This window comes from Pinus tabuliformis, chromosome X (genome assembly GCF_031772625.1).
Source record: "Pinus tabuliformis cultivar Carrire ecotype Pingquan chromosome X, CPIR1, whole genome shotgun sequence".
Lineage (NCBI taxonomy): Eukaryota > Viridiplantae > Streptophyta > Pinopsida > Pinales > Pinaceae > Pinus > Pinus tabuliformis.
Genome location: NC_142308.1, coordinates 36,084,052 through 36,107,033, shown reverse-complemented (window position 1 = coordinate 36,107,033; position 22,982 = coordinate 36,084,052). Strand labels below are relative to the sequence as shown.

At 40.0% G+C, this 22,982-nt stretch overlaps 1 protein-coding gene across 1 annotated transcript in view; it reads left to right on the top strand.

The window, feature by feature from the left end:
• The first annotated feature begins 1,094 nt into the window (after positions 1-1,094).
• COP8 (Proteasome component (PCI) domain protein) overlaps positions 1,095-22,982 on the top strand; it is an 82,566-nt gene continuing 60,678 nt past the window's right edge. The window contains exons 1-6 of the mRNA XM_089452883.1: positions 1,095-1,372; positions 1,483-1,634; positions 20,625-20,728; positions 20,897-20,957; positions 21,080-21,172; positions 21,265-21,365. Of these exons, the coding sequence (XP_089309009.1) occupies positions 1,231-1,372; positions 1,483-1,634; positions 20,625-20,728; positions 20,897-20,957; positions 21,080-21,172; positions 21,265-21,365 (653 nt within the window). The 5' untranslated portion in view covers positions 1,095-1,230. The remainder of the gene's footprint in view (positions 1,373-1,482; positions 1,635-20,624; positions 20,729-20,896; positions 20,958-21,079; positions 21,173-21,264; positions 21,366-22,982) is intronic.

Below are 22,982 nucleotides of genomic sequence, written 5' to 3'. Positions count from 1 at the left end.
GGTTATATCGTGTGTCAAACATGTTCTGAGTTTTTATTTCGCTGTTTTCTATTTTTTGCATAATTTTAATTCACATGCATACACTATTAACAATAATCTATTGATATATATATCTAAAGAGATATAAAATTGTAATAATGTAGATTTTGGATCTTTAATTATAATTTTATCAGTTATGTTGTGATGAATTGTCTAGTGGAATATCCACGATAGTTTACAGATCAATCGTACTCGCCGTGGGCCACACCAGCCCTTAATATGACTAGATTTTTGCCAACAGAGTTTCGAACTAGTGACTTTTACATAACAAAACACCCTATATGTTGTGATGAATTGTCTAGTGGAATATCCACGATAGTTTATGGATCAATCATACTCGCCCTGGGCCACACCAGCGCTTAATATGACTAGATTTTTGCCAACAGAGTTTCGAACTAGTGACTTTTACATAACAAAACACCCTATCACCATCTATTCTATATCTCGTGAACATATTTTATATATAATTAATATTATTTATTTTTTATTTATTAAAAATTTGAAAGTAAAATTTATATCATGTTGAGATTTATTTCAACAAATGCATCAATAAGCATTACATTAATATGTAATTTCTTTCATCACCTTTGGAAATGTTATTATTTTTATTTCTCCAAAAAACATGTTACCATGTACTAATTAAATTAGACGTTTTGATCTTTGCTAAATTATAAATTAGAAGCTCGGGAAGAATGAGTGTGTACTTTTTGCACTTTGGGACAATAGAATTGGAAAAACATTTCATTTTGGAATGTGATGCTTTAAGAGAGATCGAAATAATTTCTTTAGCCAAAATAATTTCTTTCTTTCTTTCTTTCAAGGACAGTTATGGCAATACGTTAGCAGCGATAGCATTATCTTTCACTCCGGGGTGGCTAATGTTTGTCCATATTCACCCCTCCTAACGTGTTTAAAAATAATCGTGGTGGTTTAGAAATAATCGTGGTGGTTTAGCGAGGGACCAGAAGCCAAAAACCAAAAGTCTTTAATCTATTTATATTGAAAACAAAATTTAACATAAATATATAAACGTCTTTAAGCTATTTATTTTGAAAACAAAATTTGTATTTTTCCTTTTCGAAGAGCCCAGGCACCCTCAGACAGTCGAACCAGAAAAACGGAGTGAAACCAGAAAAACGGAGTTGGGGAAATCGATCTGCCAACAGAGTCAACAACGCAAATTCAAGGACGATGGCAGGCGAAATAGAGAGCGCTCTGCAAAGCGCTGCTGCCATTACTGATCAGAGGCAGAAGATAGAGCAGTACAAGCTTATTCTTGCCTCCATTTTCTCCAGCAATAATGTTCAAAATGCGAAGGCTTTCATTGATCATAGTAAATTCTATCTCCAACTTTCTATTCCTAGAACATAACTTTGAGTTCGATCTCTGCATTGTTAATGAATGTGGATTAATCGAGAATTTCTGTTGTTGAACATGCTGCAGTGGTGTCCGACGATGTGCCGCTGGTGGCTTCGAGGCAACTGCTGCAGATATTTGCGCAGGAGTTAGGGCAGTTAGAGCCCGAGGCTCACAAGGAGGTTGCCCACTATGCTTTGGCTCAAATTCAACCCAGGGTTGTTTCCTTCGAAGAACAGGTAAGTTCTTTGCTGCACAGCGTTCTAGGGTAAAATGTGCCGTGTAAGTTCACCGTCGGGGAATCGCATGAATAATTACCACTTGGAATACAAACTCATCTAAGGGTCAATTCAGTGACGAAAATGAAGTAAAATACTTTTAGGGCCATACGAGTATGTTTTGCTGCTTTTCTTTAGAGCACATAGAGACAAACTAATGGGATTTTAGTGTAGACCTTCACTTAAAGGGGGCCGTTAATTTGGAGAGTGCTCCGCAGTCTAAGTCACCAGGGCTGTTATTAGCAAAATCACCAGCGGGTTAAAAAGACTCATGCATTGAAAATTGATAAGTCTGTGCAGACCTCGCAAATCATGGCGAAAACATGGGTGCCTAATAAGCACATAATTGCCTTTGATACATGTAGACAGTGTGTGTGGCTGTGGGAATCAGTTTGCCAGTTTTGTAATATGGATGCAGGGAAGGGTGTGCGATTTACTCACACAAAAGATACAAAATATTTCATTGTGGAGCCAGTTTGTGTGGCTGTGGGAATCAGTTTTCCAGTTTTGTAATATGGATGCAGGGAAGGGTGTGCCATTTACTCACACAAAAGCTACAAAATAATTCATTGTCTCGACTCTCCACAATGAAAGGACAATGATTAACAATGTGTTGAAATTTGACCTACAATGTGATTATCTCGTGTAGGAAACACTTGGTCAACACTTAGATTTTCAACTCCAATAAAAATTTCAACAATAATTTATTTTAACTCAAACACATTTAATCTGATTTTTATGAGCAAAAACATTGAAGACTGAATCTGAACTTTAAATGCTGAAGATAACAGTAAAAGCCCACAGAAATTGACACTTGAGATTTTTGGGCAATGCCGTTGGAAAAAACCCCAAAGGGAAAACCAGTAGAGAAGAAGACATTTTTGTTAAATGCCCACAGAGAAATTTCTGAGTTTACAACAATTAATTACATGGCAAAACCAGCTGTACTTATCTCAAATTGTGCCCAAAATCTCTCGAAAATCGTGCCACACGCTGTCTAGAATTCTGTGTCTCTGCTGTACGGTCTGTACAAGCATAGACTTTACAAACAGCATTAAATACACCAGAAAACAGTCTAGAAAACAATGCCTTTGCCGTCTTGATTTTTGGGCCAATTTTTCCTATACAAAACAACAGTATTTCTCCTTGAAATTTGTGCTTTTAGCTGAAATTTCATGCCCAGATTTACTGTTGTATTGCCTGCATTAATGGCTGAAAATATCTTAGATAAGTGTGCCATTTTCTTCCTGCAAGTTGCCTTGAGAAATTGCCCTTCTCTTGCTGTTGGCTGCCTTGGAATTTGTGCCCTTCCTTGCTGCTTCTTTTCTTTTTCTCCTCAGCCCTCTTTTACTCTTTCTCTCTTGAAAAGTGTGCCTCTTCATTTCCCCATCTCCTTTTATAAACTATTAATTACTAAAACCATTCAATCTTTCCATCTCAAGATCAATGGTTGTGGCTTAATCTCTCATTGAGATAACTTAAGTGACAAGTCATTTTTAGAAAAAAAAAAACTTTCTAAAATAACTTAAGTCACTCAGCCTTTATAAAATCAGTTTTAGAAAAAACCACTTTCCAAAATCAGTTTTAGTAATTAAATATAAAATGCCACATAATAAATAAAGTGTCTAGGAAGTGCAATTTGCTCAGTCACTTCTATAGGCTAGGCACCGCCACTGCAAAAGTACGCCCAAGCTACAATTTCTAACACTTCCTCTTTGCGAGGGAGATACTTTTGGCACGTCCACCACCTTTGAGGTCCAGCTTCAAGTCCATCACATTGTTTATTGTAGCAACTCCCTCTGAACTAGAAGCTCCCTCTGGCTCAGAAGTTTCGTTTGACTCAACAACCTATCTTGCTACCTGTCCTTGACTTGAAGACCTGTGCCAGTAGCCCATGCTCCTAAGGGACTCCTCTCTCCCAACCTGAGCATCCTCATCCGTCATCTCAAACCATGACGGTCTCTTGACCGAGCTAGAGGAATCCTCTCCTCTAGTTGCCTCTGGCACTACCACTGAACATGAGATCCATCCGGGCTCACCATCCATAGGATGACTTATCGGCTTGTACATCCTACCCACACAGATACCAATAACTCGTGCTACATCCACGCTCTCTCCTTTCAGATAACTCACCACTTGCCCATTACAAAAAATAACAACATATTTGTCATCCTCCAGAACTGCCATGGAGAGGACATTTGCTCGCAACTCTGGTACCCAAAGCACATGGTCACCCTCCAAATATCCTCTTGACTCCGACTAGAATCTCACATATCCAGTCCCCCTCACTGCATGTGTAGTGTGCACCCCCTTGTCAACACACATGTCTGAGTTAATACCTGTTATACTTAGGAACATAGCTCTAGTCCTTGTCATATGGCACGATGCCCCACTGTCCACAAACCAAACTCTAGTGTTCTTGCACTGAGCGACATTGCTCCTCGAAAGACAAGATACCGAGGGGATCTCCTTGAACTTCTCTGCAAACTCAACAACCTTATCTGAACCAACTACCTATTCCTCATTCTCCTTCTTACCTTTCTTCTTGTTTGGACATTGGCCTGCATAGTGACCAAACTTGTGACATGCAAAGCACTTGACTTTTCTCATGTCTTCCTGGAATTAGATCCCCCACTTCCCTTTACATTTCCCTTGCCTTTACCCTTTGCTACAAGGGACACATTCTCTTCGTCACCATCGTCTGTCTTAACCTAATCTCTACTCATAGAACACTGTCGAATCTCTTCTTGAGTAAAGTCATCCCACAACTTGCTCCAATCTGGAAGATGCTCTCTACCCACCACACACTTTACGAAAACATCCCACTCCTTGGTGAAGCCCTTTAAAGCTATATGCACCAATTCTAAGTCTGAAATGACCACTCCAATTGCTGTTAACTCATCTTTCACCTAAGCAACTCTGGTGAGATAGGAGACCACACTCTCTCCTTTGACCATCCTACTATTAAGGAGCTTGTCCTTAAGGGTCATTTTCTTGTTCTCATTCTTTGCCTCGTACAAAGTTTTAAGTGCATCCCACATTTCCTTGGCTATTTGTTTCTCAGCCAAATGTGGAATGAGGTGGTCTCTCACACCATCCAAGATAATCCTCTATGCCCTTGCTTCCTTCACCTCATGAACATCTAGAGCAATAGGATCTGATGTGGGTACAGGCACAATAGTGCTAATGAAGTTCCACAACTTGTTCTCCTTGAGAATAGCTGCCATTCTCACTTTCCACTGCAAGTAGTTAGAGACCCCTTTCAACATATCCTCATATTTGATGCTGGAAGCCATCTTCCCCGACTAACTAATAACTAATGGTCACTTTTCCGTTCACTTTCCTTCACAATCCTCTTTTGCAATCCTTGCAATAAACCTGTGTAAACACCTGTCCATTGTACTTCAACATCCTCACTTTGATACCTTGTTGAAATTTTACCTATAATGTGATTATCTCATGTAGGAATTTTGTCAAACACTTGGTCAAAACTCAGATTTCCAACTCCAATAAAAACTTTGGCAATAATGTATTTTAACTCAAACACATGCAAACTGATTTTTATGAGCAGAAACGCTAAAGACTAAATCTGAACTTTAAATGTTGAAGATAACAGTAAAAACCCACAAGAATTGACACTTGAGATTTTTGGGCAATGCCCCTGGAAGAAACCCTAAAGTGAAAACCAATAGAGAAGGGGAGTTTTTTATTAAATGCTCATAGATAAATTTCTGCGTTTACAGCAATTAATTTCTACCAAAAATTAGTTGTACTTATTTAAAAAATTGTGCCCAAGATCCTCTCGAAAATCATGCCACACGTTGTCTAGAATTTTGTGCCTCTGTTTTACGGACTATATGAGTGTTTCGATTGTACGGACAACACTAAATGCACCAAAAAACAGTCTAGAAAACAATGTCCTTGCTGTCTCGATTTGTGTGCCAATTTTTCTTGTACAAAACAACAATATTTCTCCTTGAATTTTCTGCCATCTCAGCTGAAATTTTGTGCCTAGATCTACTGTTGTACAACCTGCATTAATGGCTAAAAATCTTCTAGAAAAGCGTGCCCTTTCCTTGCTTCAAGCTGCATGGATAAATGCGCCCTTCTCTTGCTGCTAGTTGCCTTGGAATTTGTGCCCTTCCTTGCTGCACCTCCTCTTTTTCTCCTTAACCCCCTTTTCCTCTTTCTCTTTTGAAAAGTGTGCCTCTTCACTTCCTCCATCTCCTTTTATAAACTCATTAATTACTAAAACCATTAAATCTTGCCATCTTATTCTCTTTTGAAAAGTGTGCCTCTTCACTTCCCCCATCTCCTTTTATAAACTCATTAATTACTAAAACCATTAAATCTTGCCATCTTAAGATCAACGGGTGTGACTTAGTCTCTCATTGAGATGACTTAAATCACTTTGGAAAAAAAGGCTTTCTAAAATCACTTTAGTCACTCAACCTTTCTAAAATCACTTAAATCACTTTAAAAGGCCACTTTATAAATAAAGTGTCTAGAAAGTGACATTTGCTCGATCACTTCAGCAGGCTATGCACTGCCACTGGAGAAGTACCCCCGAGCTACAATTTCTAATACAATGAAATTTGAGCCTTGTGTTGAAAATAGTAGCGAGAAATTGATTCCTTGATTCGTGCTTTAATTCAAGGAGTCAAATTCAAGTTTCTTCTTTGACATGCTCGATTTCCTAAAAATTAGGAGATTCCTTTAAAATTAGGACGAGCTATGATTGCGCCGAGAGGTGCTCTACAACCCAGTGTGGGAGAAATGTTGTCACGTAACGTTACATTTAAAATAATACTTTAAATTAACAAATTAAAAATAACAATAACAAAAGAAATTAATGTGGGCCATAATTAAAATACTTCAATTTGCACTTTAATTTTACATAACTTTATATAGAGATAAAAGTAACAAAAGTCACAGATAATTATGAGGAAGAAATGTACTTTTTTCATTACTTAATATGTGGCGATGAGTAAAAAAAGATAATTTACTTTTTAATACGATGAAGAAATGTAATTTCTGCACTACTTAATATGGAGATGACAAGAAATAGTATTATTTATATTACATAATGTGTAGTTCATTCTACGTTCAGTTTACATGTGATATTTAAAACAAAAATAGATTAATAATAAAAAATTACCATCAATTATAAGTAAAATATTTCAATGTCCATCTTATATATCATAATTTGATATAAAATAATTTTATATCTACTTTATATAGAGAAAAATAAAGTAATTTAAATTAAAAATTATCTTATATTTTCACTTTTCATAACTAGGGAGATGTGTAATTTATTTCATTTTTAATATGGAGTTGATATATAAAATTTTAAAAATATCAATAAAAAAGAAAAAAATAACGTGTGTTATAAATAAAATATTTCAAGAAGCTAGTTGAGTAAAAGATTTTAACATGAAAGAGAAATATTGAAGATATCTTATTCTATTAATAGTTGCTTTCTAATTCAATGTATGAGGGAAATTTGTAATCCTTTCAATGCTTAATATGGATTTGATATGTAATATTTTAGAAATATTAATAATAAAAATAATTAAATGTATGCATACAAAAAAAATGAGGGGGCATGTTTTGGCATTTTAATGTGGAGAACGTGAATTATAATTAAAATGTTTCAATGCCAACTACATGCATATAATACTAGCTTAGATCCATCTTTACTCTGTATCTACCAAGCGCCCAGAGAGATCAATTCCCCTTTCACTCTTAAAGAAGTTTGCATCTCAAGAGATTTGATCCCTCTCGGTGCTCGGTAGATCTGGAGTTAAGATGGATCTAGGCTGGTGTGTAGTTAACTAATGTGCTCAAGTGGAAGGACGAGTTATTTCTAGTACGAGTTGCATGTGAGTTTTCACTTAGTTAACTCAATGAATCACAAAATCATTCCTTAATTAGAAATTTGTTAAACTTAGCTATTTCAGTTGCTTTAAAAGAAGGAACGAAGGCACAATTTGTATCATAATTTTGTGTGAGTTTGTGAGAGAAAGGAGCCAAGGAGTTTTCTTGTGCGAATTGTTGATGGAGGAAGATCCCTTAGAAGTGTGCATAGTAATAGGGAATTTTCCTATTTAATAGGAGCTCGATTTGCGCCAAGGTTTAGGAGGCTTGCGCAAGGAAATAAGAGCCCTTTTGCGCAAGGATTTAGGGAAGCAGGGTCAACATCTTGCAGGTTTTTTCAAGCCTAGACTAAGGCCGAGAGGTCATTGTATTCTATATTGAAGCAAGTGTATTTGTAAGAGATCTATAGCTCATTCTTCTTCAATAATATTCTCAAGCGAGGGTTTTCCCAATCAGGTTCCCTAGAAAAATTGTTGTGTTCTCTTGTGTGATTTGTGCATTTATTTTTGTTCTATACTGCTGCAAATTTGGTAGAGAAATTCTATGTTTATATGAAAAGAAATTATATTTCAGATTGTTCATATTAGCAGATTAGAATTTCGTGGATTTTCTACATGGTATCAGAGCAGTGAACAGGAATTGACCAACACACAGCTTTCATGTTTGAAAGATGACACATGCATGAGTAGGATTAAGAGAGCAGGATAGACTTGATGGCGCTCAAATTTTGGTGTTTGGAAAGTCCGGATAATGTTCTTGTTGGACAAGTTTGAGCTGAAGGACTATGCAGAAAAAGGTGTTGCAAAACCTTCAAATCCAGACGAGTTAAGTTTGTTCCAAAGGCAGATGGCCAAGACCAAGAGGATGATCCTAGATGGACTTCGGGATCATGTAGTCCCTCTTGTTACAAGTAAAGATACAACTAAGGAGATGTGGGATGCCTTAGTCCAACTCTACTAGAACCCTTTTGAGAATTGGAAGATGGTCCTCAGAGAGAATCTAAGGACAATCAAGATGTAGAAGGGTGAGAATATAACTACCTATTGCACCGAATTCAGGAAGTCTGTGATGAGCTAGTAGTTGTTGGAGAGAAGCTGGTCGATAGAGAGCTTGTGTGTGGCTTTGAATGGGTTTACCAAGAATTGGCATACTTTCACGAAAAGTATTACTGGACGAGATACACTACCGAATTGGGAATGCCTATGGAGTGACTTCACTCAGGAGGAGCTAAGGCTCAATCTAGTTGAGGCTTCTAGCAGCAGTGGCAAGGGTTCCAAGGGTGAGAAGGAAGAGGAGAATCTTGCTCTTGTAGGTAAAGGCAAAGGGAAGAGTGAGAACAATCAGAAGAATGACAAGAAGAAGAAGGATCTAAGTAAGATCAAGTGCTTCCATTGCCATGAGTTTGGGCACTTTGCTTCTAAGTGTCCTAATTGGAAGAAGAAGGGGTCGAATAAGGAGCATGTAGTTGCATCAACTGAGGTAGATGAGTTTGCCTCTCAGTTTGAGAAGGATTTCTCATTGATAGCTTGCATGACAAGCTTAGTAGGGAGAAACATGTGGTATATTTATTCAAAAGCCTCTTTCCATATGACTGGAAACAGGGAGTATTTCAGCCAGTTGGATGAGAAGGATATGCAGGTGAATATCGAGCTTGGAGATAATGACAAGTATGCTACCAAAGGAATTGGTACTATCAGCTTTGAGAGGGAGTCTGATAATTATCTTCATCTTAAAGATGTGCTCTATGTCCCAGGGCTAAAGAAGAACCTGGTTTCAATAGCTGTCCTTGAGGATAAAGGATATGATGTCATCTTCAGTAGAGGTAAGGCCTACCTCAAGCATCTAGCTTCAGGGACAATGAAACAGATAGGTGTGAGGATGTAGCCTTGAGAAGCAAGGCATGATGTGCATAGCTGTCCTTGAGGATAAAGGATATGATGTCATCTTCAGCAGAGGTAAGGCCTACCTCAAGCATCTAGCTTTAGGGACAGTGAAGCAGATAGGTGCGAGGATGTAGCCTTGAGAAGCAAGGCATGATGTGCATATGTTGGTGAGCTTTGGCACAAGTGCATGGGACCCTTGCATCATGGGGCGCTGAAGATTCTTCAACAGATTGCCATAGGATTACCAGCACGCGGCTTTGACAAGAGTGGAGTGTGCAAGGGGTGCATGCTTGGCAAGTATGCCAAGTCTTCTTCCACGGCCAGGACAACAGAGCCAAAGGGATTTTGGAGCTCGTGCATTCAGATGTGTGCGGCCCCTTTTCTTCTCCATCATTGATGAGACACATATATTATGTTACTTTTATTGATGATTTTTCTCGGGAAACATGGATTTATTTTAATGAAAAGGAAAGATGAGGTCTTAGTCGGGTTCATGGAGTTTAAGGCCTTGGTTGAGAAGCAAACCAGGAAGAAAATCAAGGCTGTGAGAAGTGACAATGGTGGAGAATTTGTCTCTAATGCCTCCAAGGAGTTTTGTGCAAAGGAAGGTATTAGGAGAGAGTTGATAGCACCTCATAACCTTTAGCAGAATGGGGTGGTTGAGAGGAAGAAAAGGAGTATTATTGGAGCAACCAAGGCTATGTTGCATGATCAGGGATTGCCTTTGTTCTTGTGGGCAAAAGTGTGCAACACTGCAATATTTCTGTAGAACAGGAGTCCACACAGGGTGCTTGGACAAGCTACACTAGAGGAGGCTTTTACAGGCAGAAAGCCCGATGTTTCACACTTCCTAATCTTTGGCACAAAGGTCTACTGTCATGTGTCCAAGGATAGCAAGAAGAAGCTGGAGCCCACAACAAAAAAGGGGATTTTTGTGGGATATAGTGAGACAGCTCAGGCATAGAGGGTGTATCTTCCAGGACTCAAGAAGACAGTTCTCAAGTGAGATGTGAGATTCCAGGAGGATCAGGCTTTTGAGAGTTACCTTAGGTGTGAGCAAATTGCAGTATTTGAGGAGGAGCTACTCGCTCCCAATCAAGAGTCACAACCATCACCTCAGAGTCAACCACAAACCCAACCACAACTAAGTGGAAAGAGGGCTGCACAATAAGAGTTGCAGTTGGATGAGGAGAAGAGTTCAGGGATTAGCTAGAGCCGCCTACCACAGGGAGGAAGAAGGCCAAGTGGTTCGAGAGGTTGATTCAGGAGGCTTAGGAGCAAGTCGAGGCTCCTAGCACCATGTTTAGGCAGAGTAAACAACCACAGAGGTACACGGGTTATATGGCACCGATGACAGAGTTGGTGGACATTGAGCTCTCTTCTTATAAGGAGGCAAATTCTTAGCAGGTTTGGCAAGATGCCATGGTGGAGGAGTATTCCTCTATCACGAAGAATGATATCTGGGAGATTGTTCAACGACCTGAGGGGAAATCAGTAGTTGGATCGAAATGTATGTACAAGGTGAAGCATGGAGCAAATGGGAGTGTGGAGAAGTACAAGGACAGGTTCGTGGCCAAGGGCTTCTCACAGATTGAGGGCATAGATTATGAGGAAACTTTTGCCCCAGTAGCACGGTATTCATCCATCAAGAATATTTTGGCACTTGCAAGACAGATAGGGTGGAAGATCCATCAGATGGACGTGAAGACAACCTTCCTCAATGGAGTGGTTGAGGAGGAGATCTATATGGAGCAGCCAAAGGGGTTTGAGTAGTTTAGCAGAGACACATAGGTGTGCAGGCTGAAGAGAGCTCTTTATGGGCTCAAGTAGGCTTCGAAAGCGAGAGCATGGTACACTTGGATTGATAGCTAACTTCGAGGAATGGGCTTCACTAAGATTGAGACAGAGGTCAACCTATATTACATCATGGTTGGAGGACTTCTGCTTATTCTAGTTCTCTATGTCGACGATCTTATACTAACTGGAGATGAGAGCTTGATCTAGGATTACAATGAGGACCTTGCATGGGAGTTTGCGATGAAGGATATGGGGCTTATGCACTATTTCCTTGGCTTGGAGGTTTGTAGGGTGATGGTGAGATCTTCGTGGGACAAGGAAAGTGCACTACAAAGTTTCTCTGGAGATTTCATATGCAGGATTGCAGGCCCATGGCCACGCCTCTAGTCATAAACTGGAAGAAGGTGGATGCTAGTAGAGGAGAGCGAGTGGATCCTATAGTATACAGGCAACTCATTGGGTCGTTGATGTACTTGGTCAACACATGACTTGATATTTGATTTGTAGTCAACCAACTGAGTTAGTTCATGGTGGAATTGACCAGAGTGCATTGGGTTGCTGCGAAGCATGTGTTGAGATATCTCAGAGGCACAATGGATTATGGATTGTGGTACAGACAAGTTGATGGAGTAAGGCTTCACAAATGCAGATTGGGCAGGGTGCTTCACAGACAAGAAGAGTACTTTAGGTGGCATCTTCAACATTGGGTCAACAACTGTTTATTGGTATAGCAGGAAGCATAGATCAATTATACTCAGTTTAGCAGAGTCCTAGTACATGGCTACTAGTTTGGTAGCATGTGAGGCTATTTGGATGAGGAAGTTGCTTGCGGGACTCTTCAAATAGAGGATGGAGCCTACCATGATATATTACGATAATCAGAGTTGCATTAAGCTCTTTGAGAACCCAATGTTTCATGATCACTCAAATCATATCGAGATCAGGTACCATCATCTCAGAGATTGTGTGCAAAAAGGGATAGTGAAGCTACCATATATTTCAACAGGGGGCAGATAGCAGACATCTTGACAGAGGCATTAGCGAAGCAGTTTTGTTCATCATAGAGATAAGTTGGGAGTTGTACAAAATCCCTTCCTCGCTAAGAGGGAGTGTTGAAAGTAGTAGAGAGAAATTGATTCCTTGATTTGTGCCTTAATTCAAGGATTCAAATTTGAGTTTCTTCTTTGGCGTGCTCGATTTCCTAAAAATTAGGAGATTCCCTAAAAATTAGGATCAACTATGATGCAATTAACTAATGTGCTCAAGTGGAAGGATGAGTTACATGTCTTCTAGTGCGAGTTGATTGAGGAAAATGATGAGTGGTTGAGTTTCAAGTCTTAGATTTGAGACAAGATGAGTTGCATGTGAGTTTTCACTTAGTTAACTCAATCAATCATAAAATCATTCCTTAATTATAAATTTGCTAAACTTAGCCATTCAAATTGCTTTAAAAGGAGGAACGAAGGCACTCTTTGTATGATAATTTTGTGCGAGCTTGTGAGAGAAAGGAGCCAAGGACTTTTCTTGTGCGAATTATTGAAGGAGGAAGATCCCTTAGAAGTGCGCATAGAAATAGGGAATTTCTCTATTTAATAGGAGCTCGAGTTGCGCTAAGGTTTGGGAGGCTTGCTCAAGGAAATACGAGCCCTTTTGCACAAGGATTTAGGGAAGCATGGTCAACATCTTGCAAGTTTTTTCAAGCCTAGACTAAGGCTGAGAGGTCATTGTATTCTCTATTGAATCAATTGTATTTGTAAGAGATCTTTTGCTCATTCTTCTTCAATAATATTCTCAAGCAAGCGAGGGTTTTCCCAATTGGTTTCCCTAGAAAAAATGTTGTGTTCTTGTGTGATTTGTGCAATTATTTCTGTTCTATTCTGCTGCAATTTTGATAGAGAAATTTCGTGTTTATATGAGAAGAAATTATATTTCAGATTGTTCATATTAGTAGATCAGAACTTCGTGGATTTTCTACATCTTGAGGGTTAGCACAATTGGTCGAGCCCCTGTTGTTAAAGCACTTTTGTTATTGAGAGGTCATAGGTTCAATTCTCTCGACACTCTCAGGGTCACGCTGCGTGGTTGAGTTGGCAGGAAGTGATCCTTTTGGTAGATCTGCTTGGTACAAATATTCTATGGACATAGCAATCACTGATCTCTGTGGGCCGTGAAACACATAAAAAAAGAAAAAGGACAATGAAATCTGGCATTCACTATACTTGTTCAGAGGTGCAATACTTCAACATGCCATTACAAAAGACATGCGAATGCCAAAAAGGCGAGATCATTGCTACCGCACTGTTGAGAAACATTTTAGGACTCTAGATTTGCACCAAATCAAGAAAAACAAGAGACGTTGCATTAACTTGATCTTCTAATGCATTTTCAAAAGATGTCCTAGATATTAGTTAAATCACGATCTTTGAATGGAAAATTTGTAATACAAATATAAGTGGTTCATGTGGGGAAGGCTTGATGAGCAAATTACTGTAATTGCATAAGAAACCTGTAGTCAATTCTAGTGATGCCAATGGTGCTGGACGGAAGTATCTACAGTAGGAGGATAATGTCATTTAGAGCAAAATGATATCAACACCTAGATAGTAGTTACAGACCCAGCTGCAAAAGGGCAGGCATAGGCTAGTATAAGGTCCCAATGAATAGATGGTACATGATTAGCTCCAGTCAAAAAGATATGTGACAACTTAATATTTTTTGAGTGGATGAACTGCAATTTTTTTTTCTGGTAAGTACAGACACCAAAAGAAACTTACAAAGCCATCTGCTTCTATGATTAACTGAACAAAATCCTAATCTTAGAAACCCTAAGCCTATTCTAGAACCAGGCAAGACAAGTTGGAATGATGGTTAGGAGGAAAGGATTCAAAAAGCTAAAACAAGTTGGAATGATGGTCAGGAGGAAAGGCTAAAAAAGCTAATAACAATCAAAAGAAGTTAACTTTTGAGTTGCTCTTAATGACGTCCAGATTCTCAACAAATGACAAAAATACAATTAAACATTAAAATTTTATGAAGACTAACCTTTTATGGGAAGCAAGAAGTGGTAGATATTGAAGGGCCACTGTTTGAAGGGTCAAAAGAAACATATACCCTTCTTTTCTCGTCAATGAAGAGATTGCAGCCAAGTTTAACCTCAAAGTAGTTTATTTATATTTCAAAATGTGTGGAGAAGGAAGCCATGTTTGATTGGCTTGGGATAGTGTTGAAAGGTTGGGAAAGGTTTTGACAAATCCAATTAGGAATATGCTTTATGGTCTATATTGCAACGACTCTGTGTTCTAAAATTCTTCTAAGTGGCACCAGATTTACTCTAATACTTAAGAGTGATCTGATATTTTTAATATGTCCCGTATTATGTGTTTTCCATGGCTTAGATGTTTAACCATCATACAACTTGGTGATGGGGCCTTTATCTAGCGACTTTTCATTGCAGGTCTGATACCAGACTGTAATATATTTTCATTCTATACCCTAGTAACCATGCTTTTATCATATTGCTTTTCACTGTGGCTCTAATACGATGTTGAACTATGCTCATATGTTGTGGCTTAGTGATTGCGTCTCTCTCCTCAGGTTTCAGACTGCATCTGACCAACTCTATGCCCTCAGGGCTAAGCGAAAGTTGTTTTCTCTTCCCAACAGGATTTTCTGGGACGAGGACCTCACTCGAGCACAGGGTGTGGAACTTAAGCAATCCAGAGAACAAGTTATGGCAGCACGACAGGCAGGGAAATGGGCGGTTATCAGGAATCTCCGGGCAGTGATTTGGGACTCCTTCCCACCTGGGTGGAAACCTCGAACTGGAGGTTCCAAATGACGGGCCCACTTGGGGAGGCAACAGGGTACATGCATTTCTATCCGTTGTTGGAATGGCAATGGATCTTTTTGGTCATCGCCAAGACTCTTGTATGATGCTCTTGAATCAACGGACATCCTCTTCGTGACCGAGACTCATGCGAGCCCTATTCGACCCCTCCCAGATATTGCAGGTTACCATTGGATCTCAGTTTGCAGGCAGGAGACGAGGAGCTCAGGAGGGGTCAGAGGATCAGGTGGAGTTGCTTGTTTGGCTAGTGACTCACTCCGGAACAGGGTATCTTTGGTAGCCGAAGATGAGTTTGCCAGGTTTATGTGGATTCGGATTAGCGTCGGAGTCTCTCCTCCGAGGGACATCTACATTGCAGTTTGTTACTTCCCCCCAACCTCTTCACCATTTGCTGTCCATAATGGCTCAAATGGGGATCCCTTTATAGACTTGTACATCGACATCACCCAGTACTGTGCTGTTGGGGAAGTCATCCTCCTAGGTGACTTCAATGCTCGCACTAGAGATCTCCAGATCCCTCTCCATGACCGATCAGAGGATGTATTTTGTACTCAGGGGATAGATCCAGATTCAGTAGGGCTTCACCAGATGTCAGATGATGCTTTAGGGCCCATTACAATTTATGGTAAACATCTATTGCAATTGGGGAATCTCAAGAGTTGTTGATTCTAAATGGTCTCCCCTGTTTCCCAGACTCTCGCTTTTTCATTTGTTGGCCATATGGCGGGGGTGTGAGTGTAGTTGATTATGTACTTGCTAGCCATAACTTGCTCCCTTTTATTCGCCATCTCTCAGTCTTCCCCATCCCCCTTGCTGATCATGCACTTATTTCCTTCTCTCTCCGGTTTGACCTTCCCCTTCCACCCCATCCCTCCCCTCGGGGCCCACCCCGAACTACCTTTTGATTTGATGAAGGAGACCCTGACATTTTCTCCTCTACCCTATGCAAGATACTCCCATCGTAAACCCAGTTCTCCTTGCTTGACTTTGCTTCCACTAAATACACCTATCTTTCAGCTGCCATTTGGGAAGCAACACTCAAATACTTTCCCCACTCCGCTCGTTCCACTTCCATCTCCCCTAAAGTTGGATTTTTCCCCATGAACAAATGGTACGTTGATGAATGCAAGACTCTACATCGAGAACTTCGATATGCTTTCACCCACTCTCAACCCTCCCACTCCGAACTCAAAGCCTCTTATTGTCGTCTTCTTCGTCACAAGAAACGACTCTTTGTCTCCCATAGAAGACCGAAACTTTCTACTCTCCTTGTCCATTCCCCTAAACAATTCTAGCGTACCATCCTTCCCTGACGATCCCCTATTCCACCTGACCTCGACCCTACATCCATGTTCTCTCACACTTCCAACCTTTATGATATTCCCGGGCAGGCCCAAATTCATGTTACCTCCCCACCCTCTTCCTGTTATCTATTCTCAGACAGAGATATTAGAGAGGCCATTTGGGTGATGAACAACAACAAAGCAACTGATGAGGAAGGCTACCAAGCAGAGTTCTTTAAGCACGGTTTCCGTGCTTTGGTTAGCTACTTGGCTGATCTCTTCAACCATGTAGTTCGTGAAGGTTTTCCATCGACATGGGCACACCACATCATCCATCCGATCCACAAATCAGGTTCCAGCTCAAATCCCAATAACTACAGAACGATCATGGTGGGTCACACGTTCTTGAAGTTGTATGCTACTGTTCTACATAGGAAGCTCTCCAGTGACCTTGAGCAGAGACAACTCAGAGCTAGGGGATAGGCAGGTTTTCGACCGGATCATCAGACCATTGACCACATTTTCACCCTTCGCGCTGTGATTGAGGAGGCACGACACTGCTCTTCGAAAGTCTACTGTTGTTTTGTAGATTTTCGGAAAGCTTTTGACTCTGTTCCGAGGGAGGCCTTGCTCCAGAGACTCAGAGATATTGGAATTTCTGCAACCTTATTGATCGCTATTATGCACCTATATGAGTCCATTCTTGGTCGTCTTCACACAGCCCATGGGATGTCTGATTTCATTCAAAGCACTATTGGGGTTAAATAGGGTTGTCCACTGTCCCCTACCCTGTTTGGGATCTATATTGATGAGTTGGAAGCATTTCTACACGAGCATATCCAGGACACTGATGGCTGCCTTCTTCACTAGGTTCTGATATCTATTCTACTCTTTGCTGATGACGTGGTCCTCCTCTCCTCATCCCCAGAAGGATTACAAAGGTAGTTGGATGCCTTAGCTCTATTCTGTGACCATCGACAGTTGACGGTCAACCTGGGTAAAACCAAGGTTATGATCTTCAATGGGGTGAAGAAAACCTCAGACCTTCACTTTCTATTCAGAGGGGAGGAGATTGAGATCACTAGCACGTATACTTACTTCGGGGTGAAATTTTCAGGTCCCCGCTTCAGTTTGCGACCAGTGCTTCAGCCTCGGATCAACAAAGGATATGGATCCTTAGCCCTTCTCGAGAGACAGTGCTTTCGACATCACTTCCAGGACATCTCGTCCAAGATGAGCCTCATGGACACCTTGATTCGTCCCACTATTCTATATGGCTCAGAGATTTGGGGACTGTCTTTACTTGAGTCAGACTGGGCTTCAGCTGAGAGAGTCCAAATTCTTCTTCTCCGCCGCATCATTAGGTGCAAACTGACAGTGCCGCAGCACATCATCCTGGCAGAGTTTGGAGCTCAGCCCTTTCGGCTTGAGATGGTCTTCAGATTGGTTTCATTCTTGCATCGTGTCCATGGCTTGACAGACTCAATAAAGAGTAGGGACTGTTACTGTTACTTGGCATATTGCTCTTCTGAGACTATTTCCCGTTCTACCCACTCAGGCCAAGCTAGATGTTCGTTTACAGGAGTTTCAAACCTCTTAGAGTCAGTGGGAATTCAGTTGGATCGTCTCCCTCCTTTCCGATATTCTTTAGATGCTCCCGACCACCTTTAACCTACTAAACAAGAGCTAAACAAGATCATTAGGGAGGACATCTACAGGCAATTCGTCCAGGTCACCTAGGTCAATCGTCCATGAGGTTGCGCCCAAAGATGGCCTTCTATGCTGAGCACTTCTTGGAGTTGAGAGACGGGCTCATTGTTCGACCCCAATATACATTTCACCACTGGATGCATGCTCTTCGCATTCCTATAGGCCAGTTCAGAGTAGTTTCTCATAGACTTTAGGTAGAGACAGATCACCTAGATTAGACAGACTCTGCCAGGTATGTCATTTACAGGAAGTGGAGACCGAGGTGCACTTCATCCTTGGATGCCCTGTCTACTACGAGATCAGAGGAAGGTTTCATTGCTTGTTCAGAGATTCTCGAACCCTCGCCGACTTTTTCAGGTACCCCGATCAGAGATGTTTGGCCCTATATATGCAAGAGGCTCTTAGGTTCTGAGCGCATATTCTTCAGCCTCCCATCAGACCAGACCCCACACAGAGGATCACGACATTTTTTAGGGTACTACCTTCAGACAGGGGCACCAAGAGATCGATTGATACCAGTACGTATCTAGACTCCATATTAGTGAGGATCTGTGGGACCTCACCTTGCTACACGAGATCTCATCAACAGTTCCGTCTCAGATCCGTTCTTGGGAGACAGACTAGGTCCTCCAGCATTCAGCAGCGTGTGAACCCCCCTAGGACATGATTTAGTGGACAGTCTGCACTTGCCATCGGCTCTTCATCGGGCCAACAGACATTATTGAGTTTCTTTAGTGTTATTCATTCAGCCTCAGATGTTAGGAGAGATGGGTCTGATCCTCAGACCTATTAGGTCCTAGATCTTCTCCGCTAGAGCCAGATGTTGATTTACTTCATGCATTGTATCTTTGATTTACTTCATGCATTGTATCTTTTATAGGAGACCGTTTGGTTCTCCTGCTTTGTATATACATCAGTGTACTCAACAGTCCCTTTGACCTACTTTGTGGTCATTAGTTGGACATAAATATAATTATCTTATCTTATCTCTTGTTGGTTTGTTGATGCATGTTTTTGATCCTAACTGTAATTATGTTCATGTGATGTTCCATAATGAGGGTGGCTTTATCTTGCACAATGCAGTTTTACATCATGGCTCCACTACCAAGTGTTCCGGGGTTTAATGTCCCTGTGGCCTTTAGAACTACATTTCTACAAGTGCTTTCAGCTTATTGCTTAAGGGGCTTTTTTATATGCTTTTGAATTGCACTTCTTTATGCACAATGTTATCTTGTCTCCTAGCATCATAATGTAGAGTCTAGACAATAAAGTAAATATAATGTACATGCTTAAAACACTGCACGAGTAATTATGTAAGCAATACTTTTATTACACAGTTTATATTTACAGAATTGCCATAGCTTTTAGACTTGTGCCTCTTGGTCTTTGTGGCACCTGCGACTTCCACTATTCCACAACTTACTCAACTCTGTAACTTTTGCTGCAGATCTTTGATCTACTTGCCCTTTTTGTCTTTGCAAAATAAGACTTCCTGATATGACCCAGACCATACCTCCACCCTTTCAGTTGACAGTCCCCATCAACTCTCTTATCAAAATTTCTATTTCGGGCTGGCTGTAGAGTGTTCAATGCACACTAGTGGGGATATACAGTCCTTGTTCCAACTTCCAAGAACACTTGCTCCTATCCAATGTTGCACGACTCGTACTCATATAAGACTCGTTTGGCTATTGACTCGGCTACCCATATAAAACTCGGGAACGACCTATATAAGACTTGTATAAGACTCGGAAAAAAATTCCCTCCATTTTCCTTTTCCTTCCACATGATCTTCCAAAAAAAAAATCAAATTTTGAGGGTCTCCATAGGTTTTATGCGGGTCATATACAGTTCTTCACAGGTAGCCAAGTTTTATGCGGGTTTTTGTGGGTACGGGTAGAAACCTGGGTTCTATGCGAGTGACACGTCTCGCTATAAAACCCATCAAGACTCGCAGGAACTCGCGGGCCTTATAAGTGTCATGCTACACTGCTCCTATCTCCTGACTTTCGCAGCGAAGTACTGGGGTTTCATGTCTGAGTCTTGAGAGTGTTGACTCAGTCATGACATCAATGTCTCTCTGTTTGGCTCATTCTAGGGGATGTGTCTCTGCAGTTTCATATAATAAATTAACTTAAATATTGATTTGATTAAATACATTCTGAGGATATTTCCTAGATTAGTTTATCAACATTGTTGAGGGCTGTTCTGTAGTGAAGCATGTTAGAATTTCCATCGCATGATTTTTTTCAGATTCTGAAACAAAGTACAAGATATTTTAATTTAAATTTAAATTTCTATAAAATTTGCGTCTAGATATTTGTGTTACCTTAATGATATCAGGTAATGGAGGAGTGTTATGGTTTGTTCTCACTTATTGCACCTTCTTACTGATTCTTAATGTACATAATTCTTATTAATGTTGTGGTAAGTGACCCAGAAATTCTCTTGAAAATTTCTTTTATCATATTAATTGGTCATTGCTGCTATTTTGGTTTTTTTTGACGCATCAGAATTCAGCACATATATTATAATTCATCTGATGGCATGACAGGTATCCATCATGCGGGAGAAGCTTGCTGAATTATTTGAGACTGAACAACAATGGTCAAAAGCAGCTCAAATGCTCAGTGGGATTGACTTAGATTCTGGCATAAGGTTTTTCTGAAAGATATTCTGTTTGTTTCTTGTCTGTGTGCTAATTTTTGGAAATACAATAGGAACAGTACTTTTGAAAGTCTGTGGTTTTTCAGTTATAATCTCTTGCAGCAGCCCAAATAAATTGTTGTTTTGGTTTATTATCTCTGATTAATTTCATGTATACAGGATGCTTGATGATGCATACAAACTATCAAAGTGTGTCCAGATTGCTCGTTTATACTTGGAGGTAATGTTCAATAAAGTCTTATCTTCAATGGCTATGGATCTTTGGTTTGGTTCGCTCATCTATATTGCTATTATATATATTAATGTCACTGCCCTATTAAGATAGTTTCTGTTACATGACAGGATGATGATGCTGTTAATGCAGAAACATTTATAAAGAAGGCTTCCTTTTTAGTGAGCAACAGGCATGACGAAGCATTAAATTTAGAATATAAGGTACCTTTTTCTAATCTCGTGGAACCAGTTTCTCTTTTGGTAGCTTTGAAACTATAGGGAAGTCATTAGTATTTTATATGATGTTTTGATAGGTTTGTTATGCGCGCATTTTGGATATGAAACGGAAATTTCTGGAAGCTGCACTTCGTTATTATGAGATATCGCAGATTGAAAAGCGCCAAATTGGAGACAAGTATGGTTCATATGTTGTAACAATGTTTATTTTATGTACTTTTAAAGGTTATTTTGTGCTGTCGTCAATATCAGGTCTTTCACTTACCTTAAGTTAGCATACATGATAACTGATAAATTTTGTTGGAATTATGTAACAGAGGAGCAAAATATAATGTTTGCATCCAAAGTGTAAGAGTTTTTAGCTCATGACCATCTTGAATGTATTTTGAATTTTGCCTACATAGTACACACATTTCTTATTATTGAAAAGAGACCAAAGCAATCTTATATTTTATTAGTGGCTTCTCCATGAACAATAAATTAAGAATCTGGGAAATGACTACACTATGACAATATTGATTATATTGCCCTTATATGATTTATGTATAAGCTGGTTTGCTAGCTAAAGTTTTTAGGACTCCCATTGAAGTGGTTGAGCTCTTTCACTTCCCAGATCCTCTCAAATCCACCCTAAACCCTAATTTTCTATCTTTATCCTTTGGTGGAAACCATTGTAGAACCCTTAGGGGGCACTTAGATTGTGTTGATTGGGTTATTTGATCCATATGATCTTTGAGGGAAGTCTCCCTTGTGTTGGATTGTGTCCATCACTAAAATGAGGGGAGTTGGTAACAATGGTGACATTCCTGTTGTTGCACTTTGTCTAGGTCGCTGAGTGAAGCTTTGCACTAAGGTGTGAGATTTTGTTATAACAAAACTCAACTTACATCTCTGATCTGTCATGTTTGCACTAAAATTGGGTGATCTCATAAGGTAATTGGTCATTATTTCTTTGTCACTCATGTGTGTGGTTGTGAGCTTATTCTTCAGCAACATCTTATGGTATATGTTCACACTCCGATATTAAGTGACTAGGGCCTCATACATCTCCTTCATTGCCTTCCTGATGATATGAGGGATTTGGTAGTCCTTGACTGAATCAAGGATGATTAGCTTTGCCTTGGGCTGTTTTTTACCATGCCTAGCTAACAGTGCAACATCCATAGGAGTTGTAGCCACATCCACATAACCCAAAGATCATTCTTCTCCTATATTTGCGGTCTGCACTTCCATGATGAAGTTGGAAGCACCCTCTAGATGGGCACACTCGTTAAAATTGACACTGGTCATAGTTGGAGCACCTGGAACATGCTTAAAATGAAACAAACTAGCCAAAAAAGAATCACATACAATACTCCATTCACTAGAACTCTTAGTGTATCACATGCCACAACCTCTTGTATTTGTAGATCTCTGCAATCACTGAAGAATCTTGTGCATCACATCCAATTTGATACTTGAGAATTGCACCTCATCCTCCCCCCACCTCTTCTTTCTTTATTGTTCATTAGTTTTGTGCCCTCATTGAAACCTTTGACAATGCCCTCTCACAAATAGTTCATCTATCTAAACATGGATCCCTAGAAGATTTTAGATCACAACGTTCATGCCATGGTAAAATTTCAATACATGGAGAGCAAACTTGCAAACTGCAAACCCTTGGATGGAGGGAACTCAGTTAACTCTAAAAACAATTGTTTGTAGGCTCGATCTAAGCAACAAACTATAGAAATTTGTAGCTTTCAAAATCATGCATGTTTTTCTTCTATTGACTAGAAGATAAAACTCTACATAC